Source organism: Enhydra lutris, unplaced genomic scaffold (genome assembly GCF_002288905.1).
Source record: "Enhydra lutris kenyoni isolate GAN:26980312 unplaced genomic scaffold, ASM228890v2 scaffoldscaffold56, whole genome shotgun sequence".
NCBI lineage: Eukaryota > Metazoa > Chordata > Mammalia > Carnivora > Mustelidae > Enhydra > Enhydra lutris.
In genome coordinates this window covers 11,126,027-11,145,550 of record NW_019154140.1, presented here as the reverse complement: position 1 = coordinate 11,145,550, position 19,524 = coordinate 11,126,027, and the positions used below count along the sequence as shown (strand labels likewise).

Below are 19,524 nucleotides of genomic sequence, written 5' to 3'. Positions count from 1 at the left end.
AGGAGAAGCCCGGCCCTGGAAGTGGAGGGGAGTGCAGGCGGGAAAGGGGCAGGTCGCTGCTCCAGGAAGTGCGGGGGGGAGGAGGATGTGGGGGAGGCCAGGAGATCAGATTCCCAGGATCTACCCTGCTGGGAGTGTCAGCCCAGGATCTTTTGCCCCCAGTCCCCTGGCTCTGGAGCTGCCCCTGACCTGCGATCCACCCTATCCAGGGATCCGCAAGGATCCTGAGATCCAGCCCCCGATGGGGCGGGGTCGGGGTGGGGGTGCTATGTGTGAGGATTTAGGTCTTAGGGCAGGGCTCAAGGGCCAGTGGGGAACACTGTGTCCCCGACCAGGCCAGCCTCCCAGCCTGAGCTCTCAGGCTCTCAGGGGACCTCTGGTGGGGAGAAGAGGGAGCTGAGAATCACTACTCCAGCCAGCCCAGAATCAGGAGTGCATCCTGAGGGGCAGGGAAAATAAACTGAGGGCCAGCTTCCTGCCTCAGTTTCACTGGTTGTGAAGTAGGAAAAGGAGAACACACACTACCTCCCCCATCCCTCCCATACACACTGGAAGGCCTAATTCCAGCCACAAGAGTGTTCTCCCCACAGGAGTGCTCCATTCTCCTGCTCCAGCCCAAGGTGCTGGAGGCTCTCTCCTGAGAGCACCCCAGCAGCTCTGCTCCTGACAGTCCTCCCTCCCCTGCCCCCCCCCACCCCGCTCCCTCGCACCCCCATTCGTTAGCTTCTTCCTGCCAGACCTCCCAGATCCCTAGCCCCTCTTCCCAGCCCTGCTATGTAGGCCCTCCTCCCAGGCCCTAGGGCTGGGCCCTATCTGCACCCGACCCTTCCAACACCCCAGGCTGAGTATTACCTTCATGGCTCTCCTAGCTCTGCTCTCCTTCCTCAGCAGCTGTCCCAGGGCCTAAGGACTGGACAGGAGGATCCCCACTCCCAACACATACTCCACCCCCCTCCGAGGGCCTCCTGCCTCCCTCCTGGGAGTATGGCCAACTTCCTGTCCCGGGAGTCAAGGGAAGGAGATGGACTGGGGCCTTGGAAGTGTGTGTGTGGGGGTGGGGTGGGGTGGTAGAATCTTCCAAAAATATATGGGGTTAAGGGCCAGGGGGTCCTCAGCCCCAAGTCTTGGATAGCAGCCCTTTGACTGGTTGGAGCTGTCACTTGAAAGAATGTGCAAATATGCCTCTCCTCATTTGCATGGTATTTACTGAATGTACCAGAGCTCAGGCTTCTCCCACCAGGTCCTCAGACTTGCCTCTCCCTCCTTCATGCCCAAGGGACTGGTCTCATCCTGCCATCTCTGAGATGAGCTCCCCTATGAGAGCCCACTCGGGACACTTCTTTGGACCTGCCTGGCATGGGCCTGGGCTGAAGCTTTGCCTTTGAAGCCCTAATCCTCCTTTCAGGTCAGGAAGTCTGTCCCCAGAGTACCTTGGGCAGGGAGGTATCTCTGGCCAGGCTTGGGCCCCTAGCGTGTAACTGGAGAGGGGCACTGGCTCTGTGACCCACTCCCATCCCATCAACCCTGGCTGGGTCCCAGGACATTCCAGGCCCCGGGCCAGTGTTGGCAACTGGGTCTGGCCCGGTCCAGTTGGCAGCCAAGCCTCAGGAGAGGAGGAGCACTGTGGTGGGTGGGTAGGTTGGGGTGGCCTTTCTCTGCTCCTGTTGCATGTACCTTGACCAGAATACCCCTTCAGCATTCTTCCTTCTGTACCTGCTGTCCCCAAAGGGGCTGTAAGGTCCCCTCACACGGTAGTTCCCTCTGGGGGACTCACTAACCCCTGTGTGGGTTGGCCAGGGAAGCATGGCTTTGAATCTCTCCCCACTCCGTGGGGCGCCTCCGAAGTGAGATGGAAATGGGGAAAGCCAGAGTTGAGAGAAAAGGAGCTCATGGGGGCAGGGCTGGAAGACATGGCCAGACCCCCTAGGACCCTCGCCCTCCTCCTGCCTGGAACATTCCGGAGCCTGTTAGTCTCTCCCCCAGCCTGGCCCCCTCTCATTCCGAAGCGTTGGGTTTGTTTGGAGAAACCCCTCCACCCACACTCCCCCTTCCTGGAAATAGCTGTGGTTGGATGAGAGGCTGGGAGCCCAGCCGCGGAGGAGGGGTGAGGCCCCGGGAAGGAGAGGCAGGATATATGACTGCGCCCGGAGGGATCTGTAGAATTGAGGGGAGAAGTAGAAAGGGGGGCTGAGGAGTGGGGCTGAAAAATCGAACCAGCCTCAGTCTCCGCAGAAGTGAACTAGAAAAGGAAAAGCCTCGCATACACTCTGTCGGGCCAGGCCGGCGCGCAGCCTCCCGTTCCCGCCCAGGTCCCCGGTCCGCATGTGGGGGCAACGTGCGCCCCGTGGCGGTCGGGGCGCCCGGGACGCGCGAGGGCGGGACAGCAGTACGAGCGCGGGCCGCGCCCCGCCCCCTGGTCCCCTGCCGCGCTTCCCGCCGCTGGGCGCACCGCGGCCCTCCCGCTCCCCGGCCCCCGGCCCCCAGCCCCCAGCCCCAACCTCCGGCGCGGCCTCCCCGGGCCCCGGGGCCCCTGAGTCCCCGGCCCGCCCCGCGCCCCCTGGCGACCGGCCCCGCCCGGCCGCCGTGACGCACCGGCCGCCGCCCTCCCGCCCCGCGCCGCGCGGCCACTCACCTGCGGGGGGCGCCCGGCGGGGCGGGGGCGCGCCGGGGCGGGGCAGCAGCAGGGGGAGCCCCCGGGCCAGCCCATTCCGCCCGGCCCGCGCGGAGCGGACGCGGAGGAGGCGGAGGAGGCGGGAGCGGGCGCCGCGCTCGCCCGGGCTCCCTCCCGCTCCCGCTCCCGCTCCCGCCGCGCCCCGCGCCCGCCCTCGCTCCCTCCCGCGCTGCTCTCCTCCCTCCTGCCGGCTCCAATCCCCACGTTCCCCCGCTCCCCGCCCCTCGGCCGCCTCCTGCTCCCTCTCGTCCTCCCCGCCTTCTGCGAGCCCGCTCTCCCAGGGCGCAGGGCGAGGAGGGACGCGGAGGCTGGCACAGGGGCGCTCGGAGACAGGAAGAGACCGGGATGGGGAGAGCGGGAGGAGGCGGACACGGAGGACACACGGACGGGGAAGGCTCCGAGCCCGGGAGAGGCGACCTCGGCAGGACACAGCAAAAATCAAAACAGAACGCAGGAGCCGGACAGACACAGAAGAAAAAGTGGCCATAGGTCCAGAAGGCATTAGAAACGCTACAGAGAGCTGCCGCGGCCTCTCTCAGTCACCCCCTCTACAGGAGAGTATTTGGGATTGAGCCTGACCCCTAAGTCAGGACCCACCCGCGGCCTGGTCTGGTGGGGCCCTCACCACCTACCCCACGGGGAGCCAGACTCAGATCAAGATGCCTGCTGTTCCTGGTGTCCCAAGTCGCTGGACACCCTTCCCTAGTCCTCTGCCACCGGGGAGACGTCCTGGCCACCTCTTCTCCCCTAAGGATTCACAGCCGAGGGCCTCCACGTCAAGCTCTTCAAGCTCCCACCCCCTAAGCAGCTCCAGTCGGCCCATCCATCACTCCGCTTTGGAGCTGGACCTGGGTGGTGATGCCCACTCTCTGAGACTATCAAGAAAGTCTTCCTCCTATTTAACTTAAGTCCCAGGTGTTCCAGTGGAAATGGAAGTTCAGTCTGTGGTCTGCCATTCCCTTATGCAGTGTCTGGATCTGGTACTGGATAGAAACGAATGGGCCCTGGGGTGATTTGAGTTGTGTCACCCTGGAGGGGAAGGTAGAGGGAAGGGACGTCTTTCTAGAAACTCTGAATCTATTCGCATTCTCAGATTCATCAGTGTTTTCTAGTATTGAGCACTTCCTCATCCTCCCTCCTGCCCTCCCTCACCCTCCCACTGGATTTTCCATGATGCAAACTGGTGTGTGTGTGGGGGGCGGGCGGTGTGGATTCTGAGAAGCCAGTGCCCAGGGCTCAATGTCCAATGCCTGCTGAAGGCAGCCAGTACCACCAGCTCCAAGGCCCTTTGTCCCTCCCTGTCTCAGCTCTCAACTGGGTCATCTCTGCGCTCCTCTTGCCTTTGGCAAAGGCTGGGAAGTCTGGTTCTGATTCCAGTCTGGCAGCTGGGGAGAGACATGGTGACAAAGTGGGTCCCTCAGAGACTGGCATTTGGAAGGGGTGGGTGTGGCTGGGACTGGGGAGCCTGGATCTTACTGCTTGTGGCTGGTTTCGTGTCTAGTAGGCAGTCTGCTAAGAGGTTAGAGCCGCGGGAACCACTGGAGGGAGGGCGGGGTGAGGGGCGGAGGGGTTAGAATTGGGTGGATAGAGAAGAGGTGGGGAGGCACTGGGAGGAGGGGGGAGGCCAGAGTTTGGGGAACCCCCAAAGAGAGCAATAGGGATCAGAGGCTAGGGGGGAGGGGGCAGGGCTGAGGGTCATTCTGTGTATTTTGGGAAGATTTGATTATGTAATCAAGATAACATAGGAAAATTTGCTCATTTCTTTGGAGTCTATAGCTAACTCTTTTGTTTTTAAATTAAAAAATTTTTTTAGGGGCACCTGGGTGGCTCAGTGGGTTAAAGCCTCTGCCTTCGGCTCGGGTCATGATCCCAGGGTTTTGGGATTGAGCCTGCATCTGCTCTCTGCTCAGCCTGAAGCCTGCTTCCCTTCCTCACTCTCTGCCTGCCTCCCTGCCTACTTGTGATATCTGTCAAATAAATAAATAAAATCTTTAAAAAAAATTTTTTTAAGTAGACTCCATGTCCAGTGTGGAGCCCAGTGAGGGGCTTGGACTCATGACCCTGAAATCAAGACCTGAGCTGAGATCAAGTCAGACACAACCGACTGAGCCACCCAGGGGCCCCTTTATAGCCAGCTCTTTTAAAATCTTTTCCTTCCCAGAGTTCAATAGGGGTCGTTGGCTAGGTGACTGGGATGCCTGCTGAAGGGGGTAAGTTCTAAGCTTTATTTATTTTTTAAGCTTGTTTATTTAAGTAATCTTTACTCCCAGTGTGGGTCTTGAACTCAAGACCTGTAGATCAAAGAGTCCCACGCTCTTCTGACTGAGCCAGCCGGGCACCCCAGGTTCTAATATTTAAAGGTACCGAGGGAGAGACTGGGACTTAGAAAATAGGCCCTTGATTGGATTCCTCAGCTGGGGGCAGGGCTGGAGCCTCATGGTCCTGCTGGTGGTGTTGCCCCTGAGAGGAACTTCTGAGGATCCAAGGAATTGGGAGTTACAAGATGGGTAGCTGAACTTCCAGCTCAGACTTGAGGGACCCGGGGAACAGGTGGTTAGGGGCCTGCCAGAGGGAAGATGATGAGGAAAGTTGAAAGTGAAAAAGTATATATAGGAGGTGGCTTGGTGGGAGTGAAATTAACGTGGGTGGCATATGGAGCCAGCCAGACATCCTGACTACCACTTCAGAGTGGCGAGTGGTGGGAGCCTCTGAAGGGAGGGGAAAGGGAGCAGAAAGGATGGTGTTAGTAAAGGTGGAACAGAGTTTCAGGAACACCCCCTGACCCTTTCCTCCATGCAGGTTTTCTTACCTTGACTATGCAGAGGGCAGCCCATCTGAGGACTGAAGGCTGAACCCCCTCTTCCGAGGTCTGGGGAGATCCCATGCCTGTGACCGAGTGTGCTCAGATCCTCTGGGTGGGGGAATATCGGAGGGCTTTGAGGGGCATGGGCTGTCCTGGCTGGAAGAGCACTGGGTCAGGGGGACTTCGGTGGAGGGTTTGGGTGCTGGGAACCAGGAAGAGCGGGGGGAAGGGGCAGAGCTGAGACCAGAGGCGGATCTGCTGGCCGAGGACAGAGGGCGTATTGTCCAACCGGGACGTTGCTGCAGCTGGGCGTGGAGCAACACAGCTCGCCTCTTCCAAACTCCTCTTTGGTGAGGCGGGAGGGTGAGGGAAGTCAGTCCCCCCTTCACTTGTGGCCCTGGGGGCTATAATGGTTGCCAAGAAACAAGGTTTTATTTGAGAAATAATGCTTCCCAGGAGCAGATGTGTAGCTCCTTTCCCACTTCCGGAGAAACCAGATGCTGTGAGCTTGCTTTGTGCTTGAGGTGATGCCTTCGGGCCTGGCTGGGACCTCACTGCCTGGGTCCCAGAGCCTAGTGCGTGATTGGGAGAATCTCCGCTATGTGTACTTACAGGGGATCCAAGCTGCTTGGAAGTGACCCTTATAAAATAGGATGCCATACCTGATCCCTTCTGGTCACTCGAGGTTCATAGCAGGATGACAGGACACACCAGTCCTGGGATCCATTTCTGCTTCTGGGCTTCTGAGAGTGTCCGCACATCCTGAGGACGGGGCCATCCCAGCACCTACCTTTCCCTTGGATTTCGAGTGCCCTCTTGGGACACAGTACAGGGAGTGCCTTCTCTACCCTTCCTGTGCCCAACCAATGTGAAGCTCTAAGTTAGCTTTTCCCATTTTTATTCTTTCCATCATTTTCCTGGCACTGTGGAGAGGAGCTTGAAATGAAGGCTTGGAGAAAGCGGCAGACTGATGCCAGTGTTTGAGATGGGTTCCCCAGGTGGCCTGGGAATTTCGTTCTCACCTAAACCCACGTGGAAGACTTGCAGTCAGCACAGGGCCCCACGTTTGAAGAGATCAGTGCACCGGCAAGAACCCCAAGAGCAGCTACTGCAAAAGCCACTTGGGTAACTGGGCTCCTGTCTGCACAGCCTCCCCATCTTCCTCCAAATTGTTTCCTGAGGTTTCCGGGGTTCTTTGCTCCACCCCCTCGTGACCTTAAGGATTCTCGGCCACCGTCCTTGTTCCTGCCTTGCAATCCAACAGTTTGTCTCTAGCCATTTGGAAAATTCCCACTTAGTCTATGACTGAGAAAAGGAGAAAAGGGGTGCCTGGGTGGCTCAAATTTAAACGTCTGACTCCTGATTTCAGCTCAGGTCAGGAACCTTAGGGTTGTGAGATCGAGCCCCTCATTGGGCTCCGCACTGGGCATACAGTCTGCTTAAGATTTTCTTTTCCAACTGTCCCTTTCCTCACTTCTCTTAAAACAAAAAAACCCAAAAAACAGGTACCCCCCCCAAACAGGCAACTTGCTGTGAACAGTGAAAAACCTGACTTAAAAAAAAAATAAAAGAAATTAAGAGGAAAGGGGTCTCAGTTATAACCCAGCCCAGCTTGTCAAGTTAATTCCATTCCTGTGCTGAGTAGCCAGGAAAGCAGAGGCAGAACCTCTCCAGACTGCTGAAGGGCGGAGCAGATATCAAATATTAAATGTTAACACCAGACAAAAAAGGCTGGAGGGGAGTGGGTGCAAATTCCCAGTTCTTGGGCCTCAATAAACGTAGCTTCCCCTTGGTAACCCCACCCTCTGTTCTTGCGCAGAACAGACTAATGCAGACAGGACTAGAGAGATGGGGGTGGGGAGGCAATAGAAAGGCACAGGTATGTGGTCAAAAGAAATTTCAGCATTAAGGTGAACTTTAAAGATCAGATTTATTTGGAGAAAACAAAACAAAACAAAAAGCCCACAACCCAAAGGATGGGATTTTACATCTCAAGAGATCTCCCAGGTATTAAGTCTACAGATTACAAATCATTTTCATAGAAGATATTTTGTACAAATTTTACATGTATTAAGGAGCGGGACAGAACCCGTTTCTGTGGAAACGGGGGCAGGAGGGGAGTGGGAAAAAACAGTTTTGGATACAACCATTTGGAAGGAGTAGACCCAAAGAGGGCAAAACCTACCTTTTCAATGGTATTGAAACAAAAAACCCAACAACAACAAAACACCAACCCCTTTCAGCCTTGGGTATTTCTCTAAAATCCACTTCCTGGCTACTGGCCAATCCAAGCCAATTATTTAAAGTTACTTCACTTGAAAGTCTTTTATGTCCACGGGGTAAAGGACTCATTAGCTCACTGCTGCAGCACTCCACCAACATGTCTGCTGGAGGGGCAGGGTCTAACCTAGGACTGATGGGAGAAGGGCTCGCGAACAAGAGACCAGGGTGTCATTTCTCTGCCGGTCCCAGTATTACCCATAAGGACACGGTCTCCTGGGCTGACAGTACAAAGGTGCACATAAAAGGAGGCAAGTTAAGCTATTGTGGTACAACAGAAACCAGGACCTTGTTAAACAGTTCTCTCCACTATTATTTGTTCTCTCAAGGGAAGCTTAAGGAAAAGAAAAAAAAAAAAAAACCACAACAACAAAAAACCCCCTCAAAACCACCAAAAAACCATATTGGTCGAGGCCACATTATAAATCCAAACACTGGTATGGGATTTCAGTGGAGAAGGAAAACTTAAGAACAAACCAAAAAGCCCCCATCAAGGTTCTAAGAACAGCTCACAATGTCCCTATTTTCCACCCTCACTCACCACCCAAGACCATTAATTCCAGTTTTCTGAGGTGTAAAGGGGGTCAAAGAAATCGAAGCAGGGATGGAGGGAAGGAATTAGAGTCCAAAGACACGAGAGAACCAAGATTTGTTGGAGAAGAGCCTGTGATTCCTTATTTGCTTCTGATCCCTGGGGCGGACAGAAAAAGCCCAGGTCAGGTGTGTGGTTTAAGCAGAAGCTGCTTTGGGGGAGGTAATAGCGAAGAGTAGCATGAGGATAGGAGACCAGGACGAGAGCCTACATTTTCAAAGCTTCAAGATTTCAACAGACTGTGGATATATGTGAACTTCCAGAAAGGACAGTGTTTAAGAAAGGGCAAAACCAGGACACAGTAAAGACTTGGGAATTCCCATGATCCTGAAGTGCTTCTTGCTCCAGTGTTCACTGGAGGTCATGCCGTTTCCCCCAATCATTGGTGCAAAATAATTAGTCCCTTCCCCATAACCTCCTTTCAAACTACGATTTCCCCGCTTATTTTGGTCACCAAGCAGTCCTGTTCTTTAGTGGTCCAGAGACTCACTCCCAACTACCCCCCTGGGGGGTAAAAATGAAGGAATCCCCCCAGGAACTCCGAATTAAGTAAGAGGAGGGGCAGGCAGCCTCCTAGAGACTAGAACTTCAGAGACTAAACCTACCTTTCCAAGGATGGAAAATTTATTCAGGTAATGTTTGAGAATTCATATATGCCACAACAGGATCATAAGAATTAAAAGGTAGAAATCTCACTCTTCCTTAAGCCTGCCCTACTGCTCAACCAGGTTCCAGACACTGCATCGCTGTCACTGCCATTCTGCTAAATGGAGGCCCCCAGGCACTAATCACACAGGCAACTGCATGTGTCGCAAAAACGCACAACCTTGCCATGAAAAGCTGTACGTCTCTTTCTCTCTGGCTACATTGGCGATTCTCCAGTTAGTTCAATACTTTAAAGGCTGCAGCAGCATGCAAAAGAATTTCATTTCATTTTGTTTTTTGTTTTTTGTTTTTTTAAAAAAAAGTTAAGAAAGGTCTCCAGGAGATGGTGAGTTTTATTGTCTTGTCTGGATAGAGGTTTGATTTGCTCTCGAATGTTCCAGGGTGGAGAGACTAGGAGAAAGCACAGGATGCAGAGGTCTATTCGGTGTAATCGTCTCCCTCGTTCTCATCTTCGCCATCAACAGAGAGAGCAGCATACTTGCTTGCAGAACTGAACTTCTGGAATAGACAAGAGGGAAAAAATCACCAAGGCCTTGAATTCTCACATCAAAACCCAAGAAACAGCATACGGCTACTTGCGCAAAATGGAGGGGACAGCCCAGGCCACACCCACTCACTCACTCAGCATCTCCCACTGTAGAGTAGCTAGGGTGAGTGGCTCAGAGGCCCATGTACTCTTACTGAAGTCCCTCCACCACCTTTCATCTCTGAGAGGGGATGAGACGCACGAAAGGGAGAAAACTGAACAGTCAGGTGCATTTGCTATCTCGAACAAACAGCAGTGCTTGACTCCCCACCACTCCCTGGGAGCCCCGAACATAAAGGAGTTCAAGGGCAGACATGAGCAAGCACCCAACACTTACAGAAGCTGGATTTTCTTCAGGTTTCTTTGGCTCAGGTGCAGATCGGGAGTCTTGATCCTTTTTGCCATCTTTCCTGCAGAGGCATAAGGGTAAAACCACATCTTTAGGAGAGGACTGTCCCAACTCCCACAGGTAGCCGGGAGGCACTGAATAGTCCTTGTTATCCGGACTTTCGTTTCTAGATTCTTAGAACTGTAACTGTCCATATTGGTTGACTTTCCTTTGTTTATAGCAGGAGATCTGGCAACGCTTGGAGGACCAAGAACAACTTAAACTACAAAGACGCACGTACCTAGCATAGATGAAAGATTACAAATGATGAGAGAACACTCATACCTATCTGACTCCTTCCAGTGGTCCTTGTTCCCTCCGTCTCCTGGGCCACGGCTGGAGTTCCCACTTTGGCCTTTTGGGACACTCACCCCATCTACTTTGTTTTCATCTGCTTGAGTGGAGACACAAAAATAAATGAAAAACAAGTAAAGTAACCACTCTCTTTGCCCTAGGTATCCCTTCGGCTGCAGAAAAGCATGCCCGTGTATACCGAGGGAAATTCAGCCTCACCCCAACCCAGACTTCCTTTCCAAACCCTTCTTCCCACGTTCCCCCGCCCCCAAATAAGACCCACTAAAAAGTTCCACAGTAGGGTTATGCCATCATTAACAGCAAAGTGGAATTGAAGGACTGTGACGCTGTGGAGTGACCTTGGCCTTAGAGATGGTGACATTTCTAATCTGGACTGAGCATGTTAATTTCCTTCCGATTCTTTTTTTCCCCTTTCAAAGAAATGTTCTACCAGGAAAGGGCAGGGCACCATGCCTTCTCCGAAGAGACCACTCCTGCCCTCTACTGGTAAGAAAAAGCAGATAATCTAAGAATCTTAAACACAAAAACAGGTGCAAAATTACACTAGAGTTCTGCATTTCATGAGACCCCTATAGGCCTTTATTGAGGCCTCTAGCTACGCGAAACACTGACTTCCTGTTGGTCTTACCTCTCCTTGCTGGTCCTTCCTCAGGTGGTTGAGCTGGAACTACTTTCCCCCCACCACTAGAAGGAAAACATGTAATTATATTCGTCAGTCTTAGGGAAGGAACAGAAAAGAAATGTATAATCATTCTCCAAATAGTAAACTTTACAGAGAACCAAAAATACATACTTAACATTGTGGAACATTAAAATACAGGAAAGACAACAATGAAAGCAATTATGTGAACACTCACGAAGTACGATGTCCTGTCGGATCACCATGCATGCAAGGGGAGTATTACTATTTTACAAAGAAGAATCCTAAGACTTAGGGAAGTAAACGGACCCCCAAAGCCATGCTGCGAACTGTGGCAGCAGCAACTCCTGATTACTGATCTGCAGATTTCGAGTAGATGTCAACCAGTTATCAGAACTCCAGAAAACTGAATAATGGCTTCAATGAGCCCCCTCCAGCACACCACTGATTCTGAACTAAGAGCAAAGATAGCATAACTTAAAAAGATGCTGTTAAGGCCAACAGCTAGGGCCCTTTCCATTATGACATCACCATGTTTAAGATTCTACAGCTAAGCAACTGTTCTGCTCCCAAGCTGACTCACCTGGTAGGGGATGGCTGCTCTGTGTCTGAGCTCTGCGATCGAGCAGGAGGGTTGGAACTTCGCTTCACCCAAGCATTCTCCTTTGGCGGAGGGGCTGGCATTACCTTCAGAGGCTGTTCAGATTTGGGAGGCTTGGAAGTTGGAGAGTGACAGTCTTCCTCCTTACTGGGTGCTTCATTTTCTAGAGACTTTTCACTCTCTCTCCTTCGTGCATCTGTGAAGTCAGAATAGGAAGGCTGCCTTATCAGGAAAAGCTATTATACAACATCTATTCAGGATCTCAAGAGAATGGAAAATGGTTCACACCCAAGCTGACCTCTTTTCACCATTATTCTTAAATACAGACCTGTATTTGGGGCCCAACAGATGAAATTATCCCCAAATTGGTGGTTACTAAATGTCACATTGAGAAAAGTGACATTTTTTACTGATTCAAGAAAAAGAGGAAAAATCATGGCTCTCCAAGGAGAGCCACCTGACCTTTTCTAGGAACGAGTACTCTATTTTAGGGTTACAGTCTTTCTACGTTTTCAGCGCACTGTTAAAATGTCTGTACTTGGAGAGTATCTTGTGTGGAAGAGGACCTCTGATGAACCTCCAACCTCAGGAACCACTGATCAAACTTTAGTTTGGAGGCTCAACACAAACACATGCACACAGATAGACATTTACAAAAAAACCCAGAACATACTTCTTTTTTAAGGGCACCAAGTGTCTCCTCAAAACTTGCCCGATTCTTTGTGCAGCCTCCTCAGGTACATAATCAACCCAACCATCACACTCTCACCTGGCTACAAACAGAGGCATTACCATCCTGTTACTAAAAAAGGCTACCCCAGTATGAATAATTTCCAGAAACCTTCTAAAACACCTGGATGAATTTTTAAATCATCTCAGCCCAGAGCCATGCTTTGAAATGCTCAAGTACAGGGGCGCCTGGGTGGCTCAGTGGGTTAAGCCTCTGCCTTCGGCTCAGGTCATGATCTCAGGGTCCTGGGATCGAGCCCCGCATTGGGCTCCCTGCTCAGCAGGGAGCCGGCTTCCTTCCCTCTCTCTCTCTGCCTGCCTGTCTGCCTACTTGTGATCTGTCAAATAAATAAATAAATAAAATAAAAAAAAAAAAAAAAAAAAAAAAGTGAAATGCTCAAGTACAAATCAATTTAGAGGTGGGAGGAAAAAACTTAAAAAACACTGGTTCGCAATAAGGGAAGGGAGGTGTTATGATTTAATCACTTGGTTTCCAAAAACACTAAACATGATTGTGACTAACTGATAAATTCAAGGAAGAAAGGAAGGAAGGATCAAGAGCAGAAGATCATCGCTTGAGACACTGCTCTGGTCATATGTTGACATCCAAAAAGGCTGGCGAGAGAGCTGTGTGACGGTGACTGTTCTAAAGAAAACTCTGGAACATCAAGACATAAAAGAAAGGGACAAACCTAACAGTCAAGTATACTCTTCAGTGGAAGATTATTAAACAGATCACCTAAGTCTCTTCTGGTGCTTCTATGTTGGATTTTTCAGACCAGGACACGTGACATTCTGATCAATCTATGCTAATCCAAATAAAGCTTCTGTGACTCAATTTAAAACCCCAAAGTCTCTGCATAATTTGGTTATGGCTCATTTATGGAAAGGGGCAATAACATGATACCCACCCTGGTCTGACTTACTTCTGCCAGATGTGGCTGAGGTCCCAGTCTGTGATGACTCACTTCCTGTCCTGGACCGTTCTCGTTCCTGAGTCTCTTCACTTCGCCAGCTTGGGTGTCTGTACAAAGATTTAAAAAATAGAAAACAACTGAAGTCCAGCTCAATGAAGGCCACCCTGGACCCATGCTGACCTCTCAATAACGATCACTAATATTCTACCACGCTGTGTTTGTGGGTGGGATGGGTGTGCACACCCTGTCTCTCTCTCTCAAACCATCTGAAAGCTGCCGACACTAAGATACTTTGGCTCTGAACACTTCAAGGACCAACTAGGGTTAAGAATATTCTCCTACATAACCTACAGCCTTACCCTTACTGGTAACCCAACTCTACAAGCCACTCAAAACTAGGCCACTTTTCAGAATGTTATTACAAGAGGTTTCTACCCTATTGGATCCAATTCCACCTTTTAATAACAAACACTTCAGTAATGACTCCTTTAACATACACCCAAGTAAAATTAAATGAAAAATATCTTACAGTCAACGCGTAACGTAAGTGAAAACATTTTCTCTCTACTCTACCCCAGTAACCTGGGCAGGAGGCACATCCACTAACCTCACCATGGTGGGATTTTACTCCATACACTAAAGCCAGATTTGGCAATTTTTTTCTTACTGAGTCAGATAAGCTTTACTTATAAAAAAGGAACAAGCTATAATTTGCCCACTCCTATATTAAATCACTACCAATTTATACCTGTCAGAGGTTAAGGCCGTTCAAGCCCTTTTAAAAACTGCTACGGCCAGGCAACGAACTCGTTGGGTGTGACTGTTTATATACTGCAGAGCCCCTAGCGGCCCAGCTCTTGTACACTAACCGCTAGTAAGCGACAACCAGCAACACCTACATGAATTTCCCAAGGGTGCCCTAGGGATGCGCCGCCTGGCCCATCAGGAGCCACTCCACACCCAGGCAAGAAACCTTTAATCGAGGAGAACCTCACCTCTCCCGGGGCCGACGGTCTAGTTTTGGCTCATCCAGCTGGCGCTGCAGCTTCTCCTGCTCCTTCTGCAGCCGCTCTTCTACTTCTCGCTCTCTAGCAGCTGTGTCAACAGGCTTTGCCCCTCCAAAGATAGAGGCCGCTCGACTGGACTGGGAGGTGCTAGCAGAGGAATCATCTTCCTTAGGTGTACTCCGAGGCTTTAGATTCAGTTTGGGTCTTTGGGGGGGACCTAAGTTAAATAAAACTCTAAGTAACAGTTTTTCAAAATCACCAGAAGCTGATGGCTCAAAGCCAGATGCCCAGACATGGGTCTAAGAAAATGCTGCATGGGATTCGCAGTACTGGCCTAGCCAACACAGCCAAGGACAGTCAGTCTCTCCACTACCATACCCATGAGGCAGCGCGACACTGAAGGGAAGACTGGGAAAGGTAAACACTTGTATTACACACACAGTGAGTCACCACAACTACTACTACCTGCAAGAAATGTCCAATTATGATAAACTTCTAAATGGAAAGTATCTTGGTCAAAATGTGGTCTGGAAGATGGACTACTTCAGGAGGCTAAGAAGGGCTCATGAGAGTATCATGGGAAAGACCAGTTCCTACACACTTGTCTCTGCGTAGAATGTAAATCTGACAGTGATTCACAAAGCACTGAACAGCTGATGTAAACGCTAAAGGAATTTGATTTCCTCTTGGATCCAAGCTGTCAGAATCAAGATAAACCTTAGTGTTTCAACGGAATTGTATTTCTCAAAATCAGTGTTTATCCTAAATAATTAAGACATACAAAAGATAAACAAGATAAAACCTCCATGTCCCAACCACCCACCTGGCTTAAGTAATAAAACATTCTAAAATCCACACAGAAGGCTCCTGAGTATCTTTCCCCTCACGATATGCGTAGCTGTGTTCTGTCCTCTCATAACCACTATGCTCAAATCGGGCTTATCACTCCCATGCAGGTCTTTATACTTTCACTACGGAACACATATATGTATCTACAAAAAGAGGATCGTTTAGCAAGATTTACAATTTTTGTTATTTATTTATTTATTTTAAAAAAGATTTTATTTCTTTATTTGACAGACATAGCAAGCAGAAGTAGGCAGAGAGGTAGGCAGAGGGAGAAGGGGAAACAGGCTCCCCACTGAGCAGAGAGCCCGATGCGGGGCTCGATCCCAGGACCCTGAGATCATGACCTGAGCTGAAGGCAGAGGCTTAACCCACTGAGCCACCCAGGCACTGCAAGATTTACATTTTTAAAATACAGGTATGTTAAAGATTTTATTCATTGACTTGACAGGGAGAGAGCCAGAGAGCAAAAGCAGGGGGATTAACAGAGGGAGAGAGAGAAGTGGGCTCCCCACCGAGCAGAGAGCCTGAAAAGGGGCTTAATCCCAGGACCCCAGGATCATGATCTGAACCAAAGACAGATCCTTAACTGAGCCACCCATGCACCCCAAAATTTAAATTTCGGTAAGGTTTTTTTTTTTTTTTTTTAAAGATTTTATTTATCTATTTGACAGAGATCACAAGCAGGCAGAGAGGCAGATAGAGGAGGTGGGGGAAGAAGGCTCCCTGCTGAGCAGAGAGTCCAATGTGGGGCTTGATCCCATGACCCTGAGATCATGACCTGAGCCAAAGGCAGAGGCTTAAACCACTGAGCCACCCAGGTGTCCCTCAGTAAGGGTTTTAAGCTGGCAATTTATATAAAACTTCTGAGATACAGCTTTTTTAAAAAAAGGATTTAAGTAATCTCTATATCCTATGAGGGGCTCGAACCCAGAACCCTGAGATCAAGAGTTGCATGCTCCATCAGCTGAGCCAATCAGGACCCACCCCCACCCCTGAGATCCACTTTTAATATGTGTAAGTTTGCGAAGGGCCCGTTAACTCCCCCTTTTATAGGGTAAAACTCGGGATCAGAAAGAGTAACTCATTTAAGCCATACACCTAATATTTGGAAGACCAAAGGATGAAATCTGTATTATCAAACCAACTCTATGTTCCTCCCACTATAGTACACATAACGTCCTTTTTATCTTCCTCTGATAATTTCCGTTTGTTTTAGCTACTCAAAAAATGACAAGCACCTACTTTACAAATACTGCGCTAAGGCCAGATATATGACAGTTGGGTAGTTTTTAGTTCCTGCCTGCAAGGAGCACAATTTAATGGGAGGATCAGAATAAAAAAAAAGAACACAGTATGCTAAAGCTCTACAGAGCAGATTTATACCCCCTGGAAGTTCTTAGACTGGGGCTGTTTGGGGAAGCTTGTGAAGACTTCAAAATGGGAACTCCTGAAAGTCTAGAAAACTTAGCAAGCACCTAATGGTAGGTAGCACTAAAGAGGTAAACTGTAGGCAGAATAGTGAAGACCCCTGTATGTCAGGGGCACAGACAAATGGCTATCTTTCAGGCCATGGAGAGACTAGGAGCAAAATAATCTAATTAGCTCTTGTTCTAGAAAGACAATCTGTGCTAGTGTGAAGACAGAATGAGTCAGGGAAATTTGTTAGTAATGTGGGTATAGCAACGAGGTCTGAATAAAACCAGCGGCAGTGACTCTGGAGCTGAGGGGGCAGATCATAGAGGAGGCGCAGGGCAGGATCACCGGAAAAGAGAGATGAGGTGTACAGTTACTGAGGGAGGAAAGAATGATGTGAGAGAGGAAAAGGTCACGAGTCAAGGAGACCCAAAGTCCACACCCAGAACTCCACTTTTCTCTCTAGTAAAGTGGAAAGGAGAAACATTATCTATACCAGATAGAATTCTTAAGACTGTATAGTATCTGTGGGGCGCCTGGGTGGCTCAGTCAGTTAAGTGTCCGCCTTCAGCTCAGATCATGATCCCGGGGTGCTGGGATGGAGCCCCAAATAGGGCTCCTTGCTCAGTGGGGAACATGTTTCTTCTTCTTCCTCTGTCCCTCCCCCTGTTTGTGCTCCCTTTCCCTCTCAAATAAATAAATAAAATCTAAAAAAAAAAAAGACTGTGGTACCTGTGAGAGCACTCAGCCCACTGCTGGTGCAGAGTAAATGCTTAGTGTTAGTATTTCTAGGACGCAGCACGGGAAGAGGAAGCTGCTAACGGCAATGACAGCAATGCTTTAAACAACTGAAAGTTTTGTTTAAAAAAAAAAACAAACTTGGCGCACAGGGCTAACATTGGGATGTTAAGGCTAGGCAAGCTGCTAAAAATAACTGAAGAGAAAAACTGGGTCAGACATCTTAGTTTTTGGATAATACTAATGAAGTCAGATTCAAGTATCAGCCATTTATTGATACTTTTTGAGATTTGTAACACAATAGTTTTCTATAAATGTTATAACACGAGGGACTTAATTTTAGAAGAGGTATGCTGACACCTCACCGTTAATTAACAATGACTGTGGAGTAATGGCACTGAAATCACCAACATTCAGTTTTTAATCCTGCTGTGCCAATCACTGCCTAGGAGACCACGTGGCAAAAGTTCTTTTCTCGTCTGTATATTCCATCAATTTTAACTGAAAAATCTCTATGCTAAGGCAACTCAGAAGAACTCGACTTTGCTATTTCCATTATGCCACCTTTGTCCCATGTCTTTTTGCTGTGCTCTGCCATACCTTTTTTTTTTTTAAATTTTTTTTTTATTTTTTTTAAAGATTTTATTTATTTATTTGACAGAGAGATCACAAGCAGGCAGAGAGGCAGGCAGAGAGAGAGGAGGAAGCAGGCTCCCCTAGAGAGCAGAGAGCCCGATGCGGGGCTCGATCCCAGGACTCTGAGATCATGACCTGAGCCGAAGGCAGTGGCTTAACCCACTGAGCCACCCAGGCGCCCCTGCCATACCTTTTATAACATATAAATTCCATCCTGTTTCTAAAACCCACTTAAGGGGTTTGAGACGTAACTGATAATTTTCTAATCGGTTTCTCCAGTGGTCTGCTCTATTAGTAAGCAAAAGAAAATGATTACCTCTATCATCACGCCTATAGTCATCCCGAGAGTAATCATCTCTGGAGCTCCATGACCGATCGTCTCGTCTGTCGTATCGGTCTTCATAGCGGTCCCCACCTCCTCTGTAGTCGTCATCCCTACGGTACCCACTACCAAATGCTCTTCTGCCACTGCCTATCCTGGAATCGTAGCCTGTAAATATATCCCAAATTATGATCATCACATTGGAGGGAACAAAGGCAAGAAAGGGGTTCTTGAAAGACAGCAATTTCACTTGGTTGTGTTTTGTAATGACCTCTGTCGTAGTCTCTGCTGCCTCGGTCATCATAGCGATCCCGGCCCCCGTATCGATCCATATCTCGGCGTGGGCCATCACGATACCCATCCCGATACCCATCGCGGTATCGATCTGAATCATAACGATCTCGATACTCTAGAGAGAAAAAAGACAAGGTAATGTCATTCCCTTTTCTTTGACACCATTAATAGGAAGAAGCTTGATAGCCCATGAAGTCAAATTTCATGAGTTCAGTCACTACTATGCTTATTTTCATGAAAGTAAATCACTTTATGGGATGCGTGGGTGACTCAGTTGATTAAGTGTCTGCTTTTGGCTCAGTCATGATCCCAGGGTCCTGGGATCCAGTCCTGCATCAGGCTCCTGGCTCAGTGGGGAGTCTGCTTCTCCACCACAGCCTGCCGCTCCCCCTCTGCACACATAAATATGTAAAATGTTAAAAAAAATTTTTTTTTTACTTTAAATCCAAAGTGGGAAAATGTGAACTGAAATAAGTTTTTTTGGTATTTGATTTTAAAAATTTTCTCTGGTTATTCAATAAACATTGCCAAGCTAATAATTTAGGAATTAAGAAAGAGAAAAATCTCTATATATCTCATAATGGATTTCCAGCATTAAAGACTTAAATACACTAGAAGATAAGTGGAATCTGTCTTTTCTGATTGGTTCTAAAGAACCAAAGACCACTTAAAAAGTTAGCATAAGAAAACACACAAACACCAAAGCTGAGAGGCAAACAAAATGGGAAAAATATGTATGACACAGGACACCGGATTAATTGGCTATCATCTAAGGAAGAGAAACTGTAATTCACAGGCTGTTTCCCACCACCAAAATGGCGAACACTAAAAATAAGAGGTACCTCTGATGTTGGCAAAGTTTAGGGGAATAAGTAGATTCCTTTGCTGCTGTGGAGTCTAAAATAGCACAACCACTCTGAAAGTTATTTCAGAAATATACACTAACAGCTTTAAAATCACGTATACTCTCTGGGCCAACAATTCAATTTCTAGGAATTTATCCTGAGAAAACAACTGGGAATATTATAAAGACACATGTATAAGGAGGCTCATTGCAATATTTTTTTTAAAAAGATTTTATTTATTTGAGAGAGAGAGAGGGAGAGAGGGGGAGAGAGGGGGAGAGAGGGGGAGAGA

At 49.0% G+C, this 19,524-nt stretch overlaps 1 protein-coding gene across 5 annotated transcripts in view; it reads right to left on the bottom strand.

Annotated features, from left to right (window-relative positions):
* Positions 1-7,385: 7,385 nt before the first annotated feature.
* LOC111157728 (eukaryotic translation initiation factor 4B) overlaps positions 7,386-19,524 on the bottom strand; it is a 32,038-nt gene continuing 19,899 nt past the window's right edge. For 2 of the 5 annotated variants that reach the window (XM_022519372.1, XM_022519373.1), the window contains 9 exons: positions 18,365-18,502; positions 18,088-18,261; positions 14,124-14,352; positions 13,138-13,235; positions 11,465-11,678; positions 10,870-10,925; positions 10,212-10,317; positions 9,876-9,948; positions 7,386-9,510 (listed from right to left, as the gene is read on the bottom strand). In XM_022519372.1, coding sequence (XP_022375080.1) covers positions 9,430-9,510; positions 9,876-9,948; positions 10,212-10,317; positions 10,870-10,925; positions 11,465-11,678; positions 13,138-13,235; positions 14,124-14,352; positions 18,088-18,261; positions 18,365-18,502 — 1,169 coding nt within the window. In that variant the 3' untranslated portion in view covers positions 7,386-9,429. Of the gene's footprint in view, positions 9,511-9,875; positions 9,949-10,211; positions 10,321-10,869; positions 10,926-11,464; positions 11,679-13,122; positions 13,236-14,123; positions 14,353-18,087; positions 18,262-18,364; positions 18,503-19,524 lie in introns of all 5 variants that reach the window. The other 3 variants (XM_022519368.1, XM_022519369.1, XM_022519371.1) reach the window with 3 other exon arrangements.